The 19,341-nt window shown below is 38.4% G+C and overlaps 1 protein-coding gene across 1 annotated transcript; it reads left to right on the forward strand.

Annotated features, from left to right (window-relative positions):
* Window positions 1–4,771: 4,771 nt before the first annotated feature.
* LOC140883877 (subtilisin-like protease SBT1.5) lies at window positions 4,772–7,137 on the forward strand. The gene has a single exon (XM_073290492.1). The coding sequence runs from the start codon at window positions 4,807–4,809 to the stop codon at window positions 7,075–7,077; it is 2,271 nt and encodes a 756-aa protein (XP_073146593.1). The 5' UTR covers window positions 4,772–4,806; the 3' UTR covers window positions 7,078–7,137.
* The last annotated feature ends 12,204 nt before the right edge of the window (window positions 7,138–19,341 follow it).

Here is a 19,341-nt window from a genome sequence, read left to right on the forward strand (position 1 = left end):
ATATAAAATTTGACGGATCCAACGGGTCTAACCCGAATTGGACCCGTCGGGTTCACGGGGCGGATCCGGTCCAAGGAGAGGCGGGGCGGATTTTGGGTTTGCCCAAACCCGCCCCGCTGCCATTCCTACCAACCACATTCTCCATTTTCTCATTCTATATTTTTCAAAATAGAGTTTTGTATTCTAATACTTACTAAAATTGGAGGATCAAATCCAATGTCCGAATCCAACCTAAGCCCAAAACTTCAAGTTCGAAATGAACCGGAGACCAATAAAAGAGTGTTAGAGAGGATCGGGAGAGTGTCCCGGCGTAGCTCCTCCGAAGATCAAGTCAGAGTCGGAAAGTAAATAAGTGAAAGGAGAGCTTGGACGCCCCCTCAAAATGAAAATAATAAGTTGCAAATTAAGTGATCATACCTGGTATTTATAGAAGAGAAGGTATGTGACCATGCATATTCCGTAGGGGACCACGTGAGTGAGATTCACGCGCTTGTTCATCCGAGACTCGCCCTTAGGCGAGACTGAAGCTAAGAGACCTTGCCCTTGAGACGAATCTTAGGTTAAGGGCTCACCCATCCCAAGTATGCTCTACCCTAGCTACTCTCCTCTGCCATTGTTATCCTCAACTCGGTTTAGTACATGCCGCCCGCAGGGTAGTGCCCTGCGGGTGATGTGTAATCCCATGATTGGTCAAAATCAGTGGGTCCCACATAGAATCCACTAATTTTAATCAATCATAGGCCGTCACGTCACCCGCAGGCCACTACCCTGCGGGTAGCATCTACTCAACCCCTCAACTCCTAGGCTCATCCACACCTCTTTAGCACCTCATCACCTTCCCACCTCCTATGCTCCTCAACTCTTAGACTCATCTTCAACTCCAACTCCAACTCCAACTCCAACTCCAACTCCAACATGCCTCGCCTCCACCACCTACTGCCATGAGCCAATCTTACCACTTAGACATGGACCCAAGCCTTGTTTCTTAGCTATGGACTGCAATTGGGCTTCAACATGTGATGAGCCCATTCGTAAGGTATCATATATTCTCTATTTCAAAAATCTTCTCAAACCTATATCTCTAAACTTTGTAAAATACTCTATTCTTAATTTTTTTTTTGTCATGAGCTTATTTAATTATTATTTCTCTTTGTTTTTTTTTCTTTCAAACAATTCAATTACCATAAATACATAAATAAATAAAAATGGATCGAAAAACTTGAAATACATTAAAAAAATACCAAAACAACCATTAGAATTAAATAAAAATATTAAAATGAACAACTATATATATGAAATAAATTTTAAAAAAACAAATGGTCATTTTGTAATTTTGGAGAATGATATTTTCATAAATAATGTCGTTCTCCAAATGTTTTTTTTGGTCCAATAAATTATCTATTTTTTTGTTTTGGTCCATTAACTTTTCAAAATTTGGTTTTGGTACATTAACTTTTAATTTTCAGTGATTTTGGTCAAATTGTCGACGTGATAGCTAGGGGTGGGTCGGTATGGTATACCGTACCGAAAATCGGTTACCGTATACCGTACCGAAAAAATCGGTATGGAATTTTTCCATACCGATACCGTACCGTATACCAAATTTTTGGTATGACGAAAATCTATAAAAAAAAAATTCGGTATACCGAAAAATTGTTGGTATACCGAAAAAAATTCAGTATACCAGCAAAAAAGTCGGTATACCGAAAATTTTCATATATATATTTTAAAAATTTTTTTTCGATATTTCGATATATACCGATATACCGAAAAAAAAAATTTACCATACCGATACCGAAAATTTCGATACCGTACTGAAATTTTTGGTATCCCGATTTTTTCGGTAATTTCGATAATTTTTTTGGTACGATTTTCTGGTATTTCGATATTTCGATATTTTCCCCACCCCTAGTGACAGCTAGACACATCAGCATATTTCGGTGCCACGTCATCATTTTCCGATGTCATGTTAGTATTTTTCGATATCAAATCAGCAGTTGGATCAAAATATCCGAAAACTAAAAGTTAGTGTATCAAAACCAAAATTTAAAAAGTTAATGGATTAAAACCTAAAAAATGAACAAGTTAATGTAAAAAAAAAAAAAAAAATTTCCCCGTAAAGATGTAACATAAAGAAAGATTGGAGCATTTTTGGTTCTCCATTTCGAAGATGTGGAGAACAATTGGAGATGCTCTCACGCCAACAATAGTATATGTTGATAAAGAAATCATATTTCTATAATGCTTAACAATATTTAACCTATGTTAAGGCTATTATATATAACCTTGTTTGAACATTCAATATCTTACATGTGTTTCACAAATTAAGTTTCATGCAATGTAGATGTGTGACACATATTTTAGTTAGTAAAAAATTAAAATAAACATCAGTACGTAAATATATATTCTTAAATTAAATATATGAGAGAAATTAACCCCGTAGTTTGTTGATTAAGCTATATATGTTCAGCACGACTAACTTAAGACATCTCCAATCCAACAACGTGATCTTTCTTAACGTTAAATGCCAAGATGACATCACTAATATCCCTGCTCCAACCTATGCCTTAGCGGCATCAATTCAACGAATAAATTCAACTAGAATTTATTTTTTGATCGAAAATCATGCGTATACCATTACTTTGTTGCAAGCATGTTTCGAAGAAATAGTACATTTTTTAACTCAAAAAAGCACCAAGTCTCTATCTTAAATCCTTAATACATGTAAAATTAGCATATTCAATTAACGATGTAGAGAAAAATAAAGTGAAAATAACTTTGGTACGCAAATTTGTCTCATTTTTTAGTTTTTATTAACTATGCATTCAAAGTTTAGTTTTGATGCAACAATATAGATTTATTTTTTTGTTTAATCCAATTTCACCGGAGTAAAGAGTTGACATTAAGAAATATTGATATGACACTTGTAAATGATGAAGTGATATTGAAAATTATTGTCATGACATAAAAAATTGTTGACTTATATCCTATTTTTGTCGGCAATTGATCAAAATAGCTAATCATAAATTAAATATTAACAGACCATCAGACCAAACTAACCCTAATGTGGCACAAGTTTCTAATAAATAAAAAAAATGTTGTTTTCATGCTAAAGGAAAATTTTATTTTCTTTTACTTTGTCCCTCGTGTATTTTACATTCACGGTCCCATTTACTACTTGCTTCTCTCATTTCACTCATACAAATTTTAGTTTTTGGAATTAACAAATGACATATCTCTTTTAGGTTTTCAACAATTTCATGATTGGCTTATATATTTGACGGGTTTATGGATGTGAAACTATGATGCAAATCTATAATTATTGTTTGGACAAATCCATTTAATTTGACAATTAAATTCGAATCTAAAAAAATTTATTTATGGTTAATGTGAACATTTGTGAATGACGGATGCCTTTTTACAGGTTAGTCTATGCTACACCGGGAGTGCTTCTCCCCCTATTTCAATACCATTAGATCACGTGAGACCCATATATTTTTATGCAAATTGACATATGTCTTGATGATCCAATGATTGATATTTGACCACATCTTGGGGAGAAAAGTACTCCAGGTGTAGCATAGAATATTCCCCTTTTTACTTACTGAATATACTAAAATAACTTTGTATTACGTTCATATATACAGTACTTTAATAAATCAAATCTAGTTTTTTTTTTTCAAAGAATCAAATCTAGTATTCGATATATATATTTAACATCATACAAGAATTAAGTGAAGCCATAAAAAATAAATACAACAAATAATCATTAAAGCTGTGTTTGGAAAACATACTTACTAATTTTTTTTTTATAAAAGTTTTTTTAAAATATTTTTATAAAATGTTTTAAAATTAGTTGTTTGTAGAATTATTACGTGTTTGAAAAAAATTATATAAAAATATTTTAACATTTTAAAAGTAATGTGTTTTGATTTCTATTATTATTATTAATCATAAAAACATCTAAAATACCTCTCAATTGTTCTTTAAAAATTATACTTGGATAAAACTTTTTCAAAAACATTTATAAAATCTTGTCCAAGCACATATTTGAAGTTTTTTTTAACTTATAAATTAATAAAAACATTTTTCAAAATTATTGCCAAATAGAACCTAAAATGAGAGAGGTTTTTTTGTTTTAAGGATAAAATGAAGGAGGTTTACATTCACAAACAAATGAAGGATATCCAGTCAACCATATATACAAAGGTTAACCATCCAGTCAAACGGGTATAAGCGGGTGGGTAATATTTTAGAAAGTATGGCTAGTAACAGCATTTAATTAGCTCACTCCATACCCAGGAAAAAGACAAATTAAAGCCTTTGCGCACCAAACTCAATATGGGGTTTTCTCACCCAAAAAAAAAAAAAAAAACATTTATAATATTATTATATTATATTATATTATATCGTGTCCGTTTGCTCCAAAAGAAGGCGATTTCCTGGCTTTCAACTCACAATTTCAACACCGCAGCAAATGGAAGTATATGCGACTGCCTTCAACTCATACGTCATGCAAATCTCGTACCAATTTGAACGGTGTGCCAAAATCTTCAACAATTTCCGCAACTTTCTTTTGTCCCTTTCCAATACTTTTGGCTATAAAACTTGAATGCCCATTTGATTCTCTGAAATATATATTACTCACTCGATCGTTTCCATTAAACCAAAATCCAAATGGCTCGTACTGTTTTTTGGTCTCTGTTAGCAACCATTTTCCTCTCAATATTTCACTTCACTACAAGTGACCATGTTACGGATTTCGTGAATACTCAGACCACTTACATAGTCAGAGTCCAAAATGACATGAAACCATCTGCCTTTTCTGACGTACAACAGTGGTACAAAGCCACTCTTACAAGCGTGAAATCGAATAATCCTGAATATTATTATTATTCCACTCATCAGATTGAAAAATCCCCAGATTTTCTCCATGTTTACACAACAGTTTTCCATGGATTTTCAGCTCAGCTCACTCAACAGCAAGCCAAACAACTCAGGAAACGCCCAGGAGTACTCGCCGTGTTACCGGATAACCTCCGTCAGCTTCACACCACTCGTTCCCCTGAATTCCTCGGCTTATCCTCCGTCAACCCTTCTGGCTTGTTGTCTCAATCCGACTCCGGCTCTAACGTCATCATCGGAATAATGGACACTGGGATATGGCCGGAGCGACACAGTTTCCACGACCAAGGCTTGGGTCCGGTTCCTTCCCACTGGAAAGGCCAATGTGTTGAAGGAGATAAGTTCACCGCATCTCACTGTAACAAGAAAATCATCGGCGCTCGATACTTCACTGCGGGATACGAAGCAAGAAGGGGATTCATTAATTCTTCCGAGGAAATTCGATCCGCTAGAGACTCAGACGGTCATGGGACACACACAGCGTCCACCGCCGCAGGTAGAGCGGTGGCCAACGCCTCTCTTTTCGGCTATGCTAGCGGCGTCGCCGTGGGCGTTGCTCCAAAAGCAAGAATCGCGTCGTACAAGATTTGTTGGAAAAGCGGTTGCATGGATTCTGATATTCTCTCCGCCTTCGATAAGGCGGTGGAGGACGGCGTCGATATCATTTCGATCTCCGTCGGCGGGGGAGCTGTACCGTACAATCTGGACCCGATTGCGATCGGGGCTTTTGGTGCTATGGAGAGGGGAATCTTTGTTTCCATATCCGCCGGTAACGAGGGTCCTTCTAAAATGACGGTGACAAATGTCGCTCCTTGGCTGACGACCGTCGGCGCCAGCACGATCGACAGAAAGTTTCCGGCGGATCTTGTGCTGGAAGATGGGAGAGTGATAACAGGCGCTTCTCTCTACAGCGGTGACCCTTTTCCTAACAAATACATACCCTTGATATACGCCGGGAACGCCTCGGCGAGTATGAAAATCGGCGGTAGGCAGGTGGAAAATTTCGCCGCCGCCACTTGCATGGCCGACTCACTGGACGAAAATCTAGTGCGTGGCAAAATCGTGGTTTGCGATCGAGGAGGCAACCCACGTGTCCAGAAAGGCGAGGTCGTAAAAAAAGCAGGCGGCGCCGCCGTGGTGGTGGCAAACGTCGCACCCATCGGTGAAGGTCTCGTCGCCGACTCTCATTTGATCCCGGGGCTGGGTATCACGGAGTCCGCAGGTCACACCGTTCGCCGCTACATGAATTCTAACCCAAACCCAAGAGCAAGAATCGTATTCCACGGCACCGAACTCGGGGCGAAACCCGCACCGGTGGTGGCTTCCTTCTCCGCCAGAGGTCCCAACGTCGAGTCCCCTTATGTGCTGAAACCAGATGTCATCGCCCCAGGTGTAAACATACTCGCTGCTTGGCCTGATAACTTGGCGCCCAGCGAGCTATCTTCCGACCCCCGGCGCACCGCATTTAACATCGCTTCGGGAACTTCCATGTCGTGCCCACATGTGTCCGGCGCCGCCGCTCTCCTTAAAGGGGCCCACCCCGATTGGTCTCCGGCCATGATCAGGTCCGCTCTGATGACAACAGCTTACACGCAAGACAACTCAGGCAACCCATTACTCGACGAGAAATCCTTCAATGTGTCCACCGTATGGGACATGGGAGCAGGCCACGTGAATCCTGAGAAAGCTCTCGATCCCGGCCTCGTTTTCGACATAACCACAAACGATTACGTAAATTTTCTCTGTGCATCAAATGTTTCTCAGCAGGATATAAGGCGTACTACGAGGGGGCCTGTGATCATTTGCGGCAAGATCAAATCAAATCCGTGGGACTTGAATTACCCCGCCATCTCTATCGTCTTCGATGAATCCGAAAAGTCGGAGTTGGATGCTACCATTACAAGAACTGCCACTCATGTTAGTGATAGTACCGCTGCTAGATATGAAGTGAGCGTGACGAGTCCTAAAGGCGCGACGATGACGGTGGATCCTGTCAAGTTGGAGTTTAGCGCCGCAAAGGGTGAAAAGCGAAGTTACACGGTGAGGATAAAGGCGGAGAAGCTCGGGGTGAAGCCGGGTGGTTCGGTGATGGAGGTGGGGAAGATATCCTGGTCGGACGGGCGGCACCGGGTTGTTTCTCCGGTGGTTGTGGTTTGGAGGGATGGGTTTTGATATATGGGCACGTAAGTTATCTCATAGTTTGTAGTCTTAGATGTTGAAAATATAACTATATGTTTGGGTGTAATATTTCGTTAAGTTGCTTAGTGATCATATATGTCTCGCACTTCAAATCTTGTAATTCCTTTTGCTTGAATGGTATCTCAATTCAGTGTTATTACATAGTGACTTGTATTCAATCACTTCAATGATCTCAGCAAATTCAGTTTTGTTATTTGTTGATAATAAATAAACATATGCATGAAAAAATGAATGATTCTCTGGTATGACAAAAGGCAAATTACAAATTTAACCTAGTACATGTATATGAAATATAATTATCTACAAAACTGTTATCTATATCTATGTCTATACATATAATCTATATATATATTGTTGAATCCGACATTTTGGTGATAACAAACAACAACTCATTGTATAGGAATGTGCTGCCAATCTTTGTATTTCAGGAATCTACTACAACTCCTACCGCAACCGTCTAAACCCTTCAAGTTATCTACCGGAAGCTTGTCAACCGCCTTTGTCTCTCGACCGGTTGCAGTCACAAGCCTATCGACTGGTTATTCAAACCAGCAGAGGATAAATCTATCTACCGGTAAAATGCCAACTGCTTATCAAGATATCTCAAGACAAATACTTGAGACAAGACGTTCATTGCAAGATCTTTTATCAAAAGAAGAACCGGCGTATCAGAAGATCTGTTGACTCTTGCATCGAGACAACAGGTTGCACTAAAATGGCAAAAACGCAGAATGGCTACAGATAAAGCATTCGACCGTTTATACCAGTTTTGGACCCTGAAAGTTGTCTGCATTTAAAGAAGTGTACGATCTTCATGCAGAATCATCAATGCATTTATGAAGCATTAAATGTGCATTCAATGCAGCATCAGAACGTTCAAAATAAAGACGTTGATGATTGACCTATATAAAGGGAAGATTGCTCAAGAAGTGACAAGAAGACAAGCAACACGAAAAATCTCAATCAACTCAATCACTTGAATACTATCAGAAGTCCTCATCTGATATACTGAGGCAATACTTGAGCACACTTACAAGATCATTCACTTGCTGCTCAAATAAACCCTCGCCTACAGTTTACATATTTGATCTTCAAGGATCATCCTAGGGTTTCCAAGCCTCTCGACCGCTCTGCAGTTTGAGAAACTCAACCGGACTGTATTCATTATTGAAGAGACTTGAAGCTACTCTGAAAGCTTCCACCAGTCTGATAAGAACTGAGAATCTTATCTGTGTAAATCTAGGAGTTTCGGATTAGGCATTGGATAAGTCCTAAGTCTGAAGTGGGTGTATTGCAAGACGTTGTAATAACCAAAGTTTTCTAGTGAATTCCTTCCTAAGTGGAAGAAGGGGAGACGTAGAAGGATTAAGCCTTCGAACTTCCATAAATCGTGCCTTAGTCTTTACTGCATATTTATCTTATATATTGCTCATACATCGTGTTATAACTTGCCTTTGCATCACTAAAACCTCTGAACTATTTCCGCACTATTTAAGTTGTTCAAACTGTTTTAGAAGTTGAGAAAACAGATTAAGTGAACTAAACTTCACTTGATCATTTTGAAAAGAAAGAAAATAAGTTTCAGAGTGTATTCACCCCCCCTCTACCCTCTGAACCGATCCCAACAAGTGGTATCAGAGCGGGTTCCTTTCTCAACTGCTGATCTAAAGTTTTAAAATCATGACTTCTTTCAACAAAATTCCTATGTTTTCTAAAGAAGATTATGATGACTGGAAAATTCGCATGCAGGCACATCTTGCAGCACAGGACGATGACATGCTATATGTCATAACAGACGGTCCTATCAAAATCATGAAGGTCAACCCAGCTCTAACCGTTGGTGCAGGACAAATGATTGAGAAACCAAGAGCTGAGTGGACTACTGAGGACAAAAAGAAGGCCAATCTTGACAATGTGGCCCGGGACATCCTATACAAAACACTGGACAAGAACATGTTCAGCAAAATCAAGTCATGCTCCACAGCAAAGGAGATTTGGGAGAAGCTCACTCAGCTGTGTGAAGGAAATGACCAGACCAAGGAAAACAAGCTCACCATGGCCATTCAAAAATATGACAATGCCAAAATGAAGCCAGGGGAAACCATGGCTGAATTTGATGAACGGTTCAGTAGTATCATTTGTGATCTTATTGCTTTAGGAAAAACTTATACTAACCGTGAAATTGCTGTGAAGGTCATGAGAGCTTTGCCCAAAGAATGGGAGATCAAGACAGTGGCCATGAGGGAGTCAAAAGACTTAAGCAAGGTTGAACTGCATGATCTCTTTGCAGATCTCAAAGCCTACGAGTTCGAGCTCAACATGAGGACAGAAGATGAACCATCTACCTCTCAACCAACCAAGGCCTTAACCTCAACGGTGATGCGTCCACCGATCGAGGAAGCTCCAAAGAGATCAGCTGAGCAAATCAGCAACGAAGTCATGACACTCTTTGTCAAGAAATTTGGTAGATTTATGCGTAAAAACAATTCTAAATTTAAAAATTATCATAAATCGGACCATAAAGACGATGGTCCTACTTGTTTTAACTGTGGCAAGCCAGGCCACTTCATTGCAGATTGCACCAAGCCTAAGAGCAATGATCAGAAGCAATTCTTCGAAAGAAGAAGGGGCAAGGAGGACAAGAGGACGTTTAGAAAAGGAAGAGACCAAAGGGTTCTAGTAGCAGACGAAAGCAAAAGCAAGTGGGCTGAGTCTGACTCTGATAACCCCAATACCGGAAGCTCTTCAGATGACAGCGATGATGAAAAGGTGGAATGCCTTATGGCTGACATCGAAGAAGAAGCTGAGTAGGTATTTGACTTTGGTTCACCTGAATTTACTCACAGTGATCTAGTTACTGCTTTACACGAAATGGCTAATGAATACAAAGCATTATCCAAGGAATTCGAGGAGGTAAAGGCAGAAAGAGCTGACCTAAAAGATAAGTCAAGCGAATCAAGCTGCATGCAGCGAAAAGAGCTTGATGGTCTTAAGGTCAAGCTAAGTCTGCTGGCTACTGAGAATGACACCTTGAAAAGAGTGTTCCAAGCAACCTTGACTGAGAACAAAAAACTACTTGAAACAATTAAGGCTTGGAATAAATCTTCTGTAACCATTGACAAGATTCAAGAAATCCAAAGACCGGCACATTACAAAACCGGTCTAGGGTTTGGAACAAATGAACAGTCTATGGAATCTTGTAATCAGTCAAGCCTGGACAAAGGCAATCTTAACAAAATAAGATTTGTCAGGTCCAGCACGATATATGAACATGATGAGTGCAGCTTTGACAAAAATCAGAAAGTATCTAACGAACGAACCTCTAAGCATAGAGGGCTGGGATATGTGGATCCCCAGATCTCTAATCAAAGAGGAACTTGGATTAAACCAAAACCTAATGAAAGAAGAAAGGGAAACCAATCTAATTTCAAAAGGCCATGGAATGAGTCTAACTACTCTAAGAGAAGATGGTCAAAGGAGAAGCCTTACCAGTACTTTAATTGCAGGCCAGTTCAAAAGAGGTACAGGCTAACTGATAAAGATCAAAAAGGCAAGCAGCACACAGCAACCTCACGAGCACACACATTTACTGCTTATCGACCGCACAGATTTCTGGACACACACACGGGCAAACCTGTAAGAGTGTTCCAGGTATGGGTCCCAAAAGGGCTAATCCGACCTGGACCCTACTAGATATGGGTACCAAAAGTTCTTCACTTTTTGCAGGTACTAAAAGTCCAAACGGGCGAGAAGACCACTTCTATCAAGGACACTACCTGGTACTTAGATAGTGGTTGCTCACGGCACATGACAGGGAATCCAGAACTTCTAACAGAAGTTGTGCTGTGCAAAGGACCAAAGATCAGCTTTGGAGACAACTCCAAAGGTAAAACCGTGGGTAAGGGTAAGATTATCCATGGTAACATCATTATTAAAGATGTGTTGCTTGTTGACAAACTGTGCTATAATTTGATAAGTATTAGTCAACTATGTGACAATGATCATTCGGTCGAGTTTCACAAACACACTTGCATCATCAAAAATGACAAAGGTGAGACTCTTATGACCGGTGTAAGAGACCTAAACACCTACAAGGTAAACTGGTCTTGCTCACATATTTCTTCACCTACTTGTCTTACTGCTCATCATGATAAACATTGGTTGTGGCATAAGCGGTTAAATCATCTAAATTTTAAGTCCATTTCTAACTTGAGGAAGCATGATTTGGTTTCTGGTCTGCCTGAAGGAGATTTTATGAAAGACAAAGTTTGTCCTGCTTGTCAACTAGGAAAGCAGGTGAGAGCAACCTTTAAAAATAAAAGGTGTATGTCTTCTTCCAAATGCTTAGATTTACTTCACATGGACCTATTTGGTCCTATACCAGTAAGAAGCATAGGAGGAATGAGATATGCTCTTGTTGTTATAGATGACTTTTCTCGATTTACTTGGGTCATCTTTCTCTCTTCAAAAGATCAAACTGCACCTCACCTGATTAAGCTTTTTAAATGCTTGCAAAATGAACAATCTACTGTGATAGATAGAATCAGGAGTGATAGAGGGACTGAATTTTTAAACACCACTCTTATGACTTATCTAGATGATCAGGGAATCAAGCATGAGTTGTCAGCTGCTAGATCCCCACAGCAAAATGGGGTGGCTGAAAGAAGGAACCGTACTTTAAAAGAAGCAGCCAGAACTATGATTGCTGATTCAAATGTTTCTCAAAGACTTTGGGCAGAAGCAGTTAACACAACTTGCTATACTCAAAACAGATCTATGATTAATAAACGATTTAACAAAACTCCATATGAGATCTGGAATGGCACAAAACCTGATATTTCATACTTCAAAATTTTTGGGTGCAAATGCTTTATCCACAACAATGGCAAAAATCATTTGACAGCCTTCGATGCCAAAGCAGACGAAGGAACTTTTATTGGTTACTCAGCCGTTAGCAGAGCTTATCGAGTGTTCAATCAAAGATCACTAACGGTCGAGGAAACCATTCATGTTGTTTTTGATGAATCTACTCTTTGTACAGAACAAACTCAAGGGAGCATAAATGATCTGAGTCATAGACTGGAAAACACAAATCTACAGGAAGAGAGTGACAGTGATCCATATCCTCCAAAGAAGGATGATCCAGTTCCCTCTACCGTGTGTGATCAAACAAGGCCAGAAGAGGATCCACCGGTTGATAACGATCCTCCTGCCAATGATGATCCAGTAAACGAGGACGTTCGTCAACCAATTGATGACAACCCTTTAGGGAATTATTTTAGGTGGAACAAAGATCATCCACCTGGGTTGGTCATAGGTGACCCTTCTGCTCCTCGAAAAACACGTGGTCAAATGATTAATGAATTCTTGCATGCAGCTTTCATATCTCAGGTAGAGCCCAAGAAGATAGATGAAGCTCTATCAGATGCCAGCTGGATTGAAGCTATGCAAGAAGAGTTGAATCAATTCACCCGCAACAATGTTTGGCATCTGGTTCCTTGATCGGAAAATCAAAATGTGATTGGAACTAGATGGGTGTTTCGTAACAAGCTCGATGAACATGGCACTGTTGTGCGTAACAAAGCTCGGCTTGTTGCACAAGAATTCAGACAAGAAGAAGGCATAGACTTTGAGGAATCCTTCGCGCCAGTTGCAAGACTAGAAGCAATCCGCATCTTTCTTGCCTATGCAGCTTTCAAGGACTTTAAAGTTTATCAAATGGATGTCAAGTCTGCATTCCTCAATGGTCTACTTCAAGAAGAGGTGTACGTTGAACAACCACCAGGTTTTGTCAATCCTACTCATCCTCAATATATCTATAAACTTGACAAAGCCCTCTATGGATTAAAACAAGCACCGCGTGCATGGTATGATACATTACTAAAATTTTTACTGGAACATGATTTCCAAATTGGAACGGTCGATAAGACCTTGTTTAAATTTGTAAAAGGTGATCATGTGTTACTAGTACAAATTTATGTTGATAACATTATATTTGGGTCAACTAACCCCAAGTTGTGCTCAAAGTTCTCTAAGATGATGCAGGAGAAATTTGAAATGAGCATGATGGGCGAGCTAAATTTTTTTCTTGGATTGCAAGTGAAGAAACTTGAAACTGGAATATTTATCAATCAATCCAAGTATGCCAAGGAATTGGTCAAGAAGTTTGGAATGGAACAGTGCTCAACTGTATCTACCCCCATGAGTGCATCAATCAAGCTTGATAAAGATGAAGGGGGAATCCCGGTCGAGGTAACAATGTATCGAGGCCTTATTGGCTCATTGCTTTATTTGACTGCCAATCGACCGGATATCATGTATTCAGTTTGTTTATGTGCTAGATTTCAAGCAGCACCTAAGCAATCTCATTTCATTGCCGCCAAACGAATAATTAAATATATTAAAGGAACTACTAATGTGGGTCTTTGGTATCCCAAAGATTCAAATCTTAATTTTATTGGCTATTCAGATGCAGATTATGCAGGTTGTAGAATTGATCGCAAAAGTACAAGTGGCACATGTCAATTCCTTGGAGATAGACTAATTTCGTGGTCAAGTAAGAAGCAGACATCAATTGCTACCTCGACCGCCGAAGCAGAATACCTTGCTGCTGGCAGCTGTTGTGCTCAAATACTCTGGATTCAACAGCAGCTTAATGATTATGGAATCCGGTCGAGTGAAGCTCCAATCTACTGTGACAATACAAGTGTCATAGTCATCACTCACAATCCAGTGATGCACTCTAGGACAAAGCACATTGATGTCAGACATCACTTTATCCGAGATCATGTCTTAAAGAAGGAAATCAGGCTGGAATACATCTCTACCGACCAGCAAGCAGCAGACATATTCACCAAGCCTTTACCGGACGCTAAGTTTTCATATTTTCGAAATATTCTTGGCTTAGTAGATCTAAGTTAGTATGCATGCTTTTAGGGGGAATGATTGCTAGTATGACTTTAATAGCTTAGCTGTTACATTGCCATAAATTTTGGCATATCATCCGCCTTTAGCTAGTCTCTGACAGACTCCGTACTAGCAGCTTTGTGCTTTGAACCAAATGACATTGATTGGGCGCGGTGATTATACTCTTCAAAACTTTTTGAATTTCAAAAATACTTTTCATGACATCACCATATGGCCCATAGGTTCCTATATATACTTCTTTACACTCGTATATCAACCTTTCACCGTTGCTAAAGCTTTCATATTGCATTAAAAGTTCTATCGTATTACTATCAAGCTTTTGCTTACTCTCTGCTCGAGTTCTTATCTACAGCTATCATGTCGATCCAGAAGACTTGCCTTGCAATCAACTTTGATTCCGTTATTGAGGCAAACAATGCAGGAATCACTGAGGTCTTCACCATGCTTGAAGCCTCTGGACTGAAGAAGTTTTTGGGAAGCAGCGCCATCTGCGATCTGCCTGTCTTGAAGGAGTTCTTTGCAACCGCTCAAATCGAGCATGGGACTGTCACTCCTGCAAACAGTTCAATCCTTTTCACAAGACATCACAAACACATCCTCATGGGTTGACAATTCACGCAAGACGATGATTCGGCATTTTGAGACCGTGTCTAGAGACCTTGCTCATCTGTCCAAAGAGATCACTGCCCATCATCGCACTCAAATCAAAACGCTCTCTACCGTCTCCGAACAAGTTGTCAAATCCGAAAACCGCCTTCATAGGCAGTTGAATGATCGGATGGACACTATGCAAGCTACTCTAATTGCTCAACTAGATGCAAAAATTGATACTATGCAAGCCTGCCTTGGCACTCAACTCACTGAGATCGTCCTTCGACTCAACCAAGGTGATGCCAAAAAGGGGGAAGAAGAGCAACGAAGAGCAGCAGAGGCAAGAAGACGTGAAGAAGAATCCAGAAGAAAGGAAGAAGCCGACAGAAGAAGAAGAGAAGGCGATAGGTCAGGAGGAGCCAGTTGGTTCAAAAGATGAACAACTTGTCTCTTCTTTACTTATCGCAGCTGTATCTCATTTTGTTTTTCTTCAGTAGGTGTAATAAGAATGCTTATTGTAATTAATGAAATTCATTCTCTCAATGAAGTTCATTTTAATGCTTTCATATTGCTTTCGGAGCACTTAAGTTTTGTCATCACCAAAAAGGGGGAAATTGTTGAATCCGACATTTTGGTGATAACAAACAACAACTCATTGTATAGGAATGTGCTGCCAATATTTTGTATTTCAGGAATCTACTACAACTCCTACCGCAACCGTCTAAACCCTTCAAGTTATCTTCCGGAAGCTTGTCAACCGCCTTTGTCTCTCGATCGGTTGCAGTCACAAGACTATCGACTGGTTATTCAAACCAGCAGAGGATAAATCTATCTACCGGTAGAATGCCAACTGCTTATCAAGATATCTCAAGACAAATACTTGAGACAAGACGTTCATTGCAAGATCTTTTATCAAAAGAAGAACCGGCGTATCAGAAGATCTGTTGACTCTTGCATCGAGACAACAGGTTGCACTAAAATGGCAAAAACGCAGAATGGATACAGATAAAGCATTCGACCGTTTATACCAGTTTTGGACCCTGGAAGTTGTCTGCATTTAAAGAAGTGTACGATCTTCATGCAGAATCATCAATGCATTTATGAAGCATTAAATGTGCATTCAATGCAGCATCAGAACGTTCAAAATAAAGACGTTGATGATTGACCTATATAAAGGGAAGATTGCTCAAGAAGTGACAAGAAGACAAGCAACACGAAAAATCTCAATCAACTCAATCACTTGAATACTATCAGAAGTCCTCATCTGATATACTGAGGCAATACTTGAGCACACTTACAAGATCATTCACTTGCTGCTCAAATAAACCATCGCCTACAGTTTACATATTTGATCTTCAAGGATCATCCTAGGGTTTCCAAGCCTCTCGACCGCTCTGCAGTTTGAGAAGCTCAACCGGACTGTATTCATTATTGAAGAGACTTGAAGCTACTCTGAAAGCTTCCACCAGTATGATAAGAACTGAGAATCTTATCTGTGTAAATCTAGGAGTTTTGGATTAGGCATTGGATAAGTCCTAAGTCTGAAGTGGGTGTATTGCAAGACGTTGTAATAACCAAAGTCTTCTAGTGAATTCCTTCCTAAGTGGAAGAAGGGGAGACGTAGAAGGATTAAGCCTTCGAACTTCCATAAATCGTGCCTTAGTCTTTACTGCATATTTATCTTATATATTGCTCATACATCGTGTTATAACTTGCCTTTGCATCACTAAAACCTCTGAACTATTTCCGCACTATTTAAGTTGTTCAAACCGTTTTAGAAGTTGAGAAAACAGATTAAGTGAACTAAACTTCACTTGATCATTTTGAAAAGAAAGAAAATAAGTTTCAGAGTGTATTCACCCCCCCTCTACCCTCTGAACCGATCCCAACATATATATATAATAACTAATTTTTGAAAAAATCCCGTCAAAATCGTATTGCTAAAAACGAAAATAAAAAATTTCATAATTAAATCGTAATATTTATTTAATTAAAACTTGCATAATCTTTGCATCTTTTTATATATGAAAAATACTTTTTTTGGTCCAATAACTTTACTCATTTTGGGTTTTGGTCCATTGAATTTTTCGATGTGGGTTTTGGTACACTAACTTTTCATTTTCAGTGATTTTTGGTCCAACTGCAGCATTTCTTTGATAATATTTGCTTTCAAAAAAAATTAAAAATCATAAATAAACATTTAAAATAAAATCCACCTAAGATTCAAAAATGAAAATTTTCAGAAAAAGGGAAAAAAATAGTTTAAAAAAGCATACTTTTATAAATTTTTAAATCAATTATTTTACATTTGACATATTTTTGATTGGGGAGGATTTACAAAAAAAAAAAATCAAATTCCAAACTTAATCACAATATTATGTAATTAAAAATTAGATAATATTAATTTGAATTTTTAATTCCACATAAAAAATTATACAAAATCACAACCGTAATTAGAACTATACAATTAAAGCTTATAAAATCACTACCGTAATTAAAACTATACAAAATTACTACTAACTTCTCGGTCCATTCTTAAATACAAATAACACAAAAAATAGAATAACTGATTTTTAACAAAAATATAAAACATTTTCCATCTTGGTTACAGAATTAAATTACAATATTCATATAATTAAACATTCCATAATATTTTCATGTATATATATATATATCCAATTATAATTACATAACATTGTTTAAATTATTTCCTGATTTCAACATTTATTTGAGAATATTTGTTTCCAAAAAAATATTAAAAAATCATAAAGAAACATTTAAAATGTGATGATCCGAGTTCTAATCTCTCATTAATCAACACTGTTAGACAATAATCAAAGTCTAAACAATTAATCAACAATGCTAGACAATAATCAAAGTCTAAACAAAAGAATAGAACAAAATTTTTTTTTTTTAAAATGGATTGCCCTGCGCACGCGCGGGCATCACCCCTCGCGCGCGCGCAGTTCAACGAGCCCGACCTGTTGTGATGACCCGAGTTCTAATCTCTCATTAATCAACACTGTTAGACAATAATCAAAGTCTAAACAATTAATCAAAAATGCTAGACAATAATCAAAGTCTAAACAAAAGAATAAAAAAAAAAATTTTTTTTTTTCAAATGGATTGCCCTGCGCACGCGCGGCCTGTCCTCTCGCGCGCGCGCCGGCACCCAAACCCGAAACTCAAAGGGTTGGCTCGCGCGCGCGCGAGCAGGAGCTCGCCCGTGTGCCGGCCACGGCACCAGAAAAAAAATGCTGGCTCAGCTGCTGTCAAAAATGAAATCAAGCCTACAATTGATTCAAGATCATCTCCTACAAAAGTCTAGACATGGTTTAATCAATCATAACATCTAACATGCATTCTAACATGCTATAATTGTTAGGAAGAAACCATTCCAAGGCTTTACAACATAATCAAAATCTCATAAACATGCAATAATCTTGTCATATAAAAACTAGTTCAAGATACAACATGTTGGAGTCAAATATTTGAAACATTACTCAAATTTCAAATATAATAACAAGACTTTTAGATCATCCTTAACAAGTCTTGATACAAGTAACTTCTAAAATGATCAGGTTTACGACTCAATAAACTTCATGACAGTTCAACCAACTCCTAACTCGGATCCTCACACTATATCTCTTCAATCCTTGTTCTTAATGATTGCTTTTGCCCTGTTCCAATCCCCCTATTGCAATGACACATACAACAAAACAATAGCCGGATAACTCCGGTGAGAAATATATTTCCCAGTAAAAGCAACTAAACATGCATATCAAACATATATCAAGATCATGATATAACAGTAAATACAATGCATGTTTTCAAAACAAGGTTCATTTCATCATTCGTCGGTTGGGATCCCGAGAAGTAGATATCATAACTAATCCACCGACTCTCCCGCTCGAGGTGGGGTTACTTATCTTTCTTCTCTAGACTTTGAAGCAATCATATATGCAAATCAGATGCTAGGCTAAATCAACCACCCAGGCCATACATATAAGATTCCTCAAATCGTCTATTCGAACGTTTCCGTTCATTTCAAAATCAAGGAATAAGTCTTCAAGATGAATGCAACATATATCATCATCAAGGCATTCATAACATCAAAAACTTATTCAACAACTCAAATGAAAACACATAAGAGCAATTAAGAAAACAAGTATGTGATTTAAGGGAACTCGATACAAACCATCTCGAGTTGTAATTCCAATCAAATCGTAGTCCACTTTTACCTTCGTATATTGTCCGTTCTGAATTCTTCAACCTCAAACATGTACATCCATCTTCGTTCAATTCAATCCTTTCAGAATCGAGTCGAAATCATCAGCACATCTTCAATCAAACCATTTCAAATTTCAAGCGAACTTCCTCGGTTCACTATTCGACTTCTTGAGTTGCTTGAGCTCGTAGCATGTCTGAAATATACAGATTGCATCTAACAAAATCAGTATACAATCCCAAGTTTATTAGCTCAATCTTAGACTATCCATATGGTTTTAAAACATAACCAATCATCGTAGCGATTGACAATCGGGAATCGTTACGGTATCGAATTCATTTCTAATTTCAATTCAATTCATACAGCTTTTCAAATCAATACTACATCGTTTGAATCTTCAAAACAGTAGCTAAACATATCAAATAACATCTTATCTCGACAATCATCTATCAAACTTGTCTCAACACATCAATCGACGGCATAACGACTGA

This window comes from Henckelia pumila, chromosome 2 (assembly GCF_033568475.1).
Source record: "Henckelia pumila isolate YLH828 chromosome 2, ASM3356847v2, whole genome shotgun sequence".
NCBI classification, from domain to species: Eukaryota; Viridiplantae; Streptophyta; class Magnoliopsida; order Lamiales; family Gesneriaceae; genus Henckelia; species Henckelia pumila.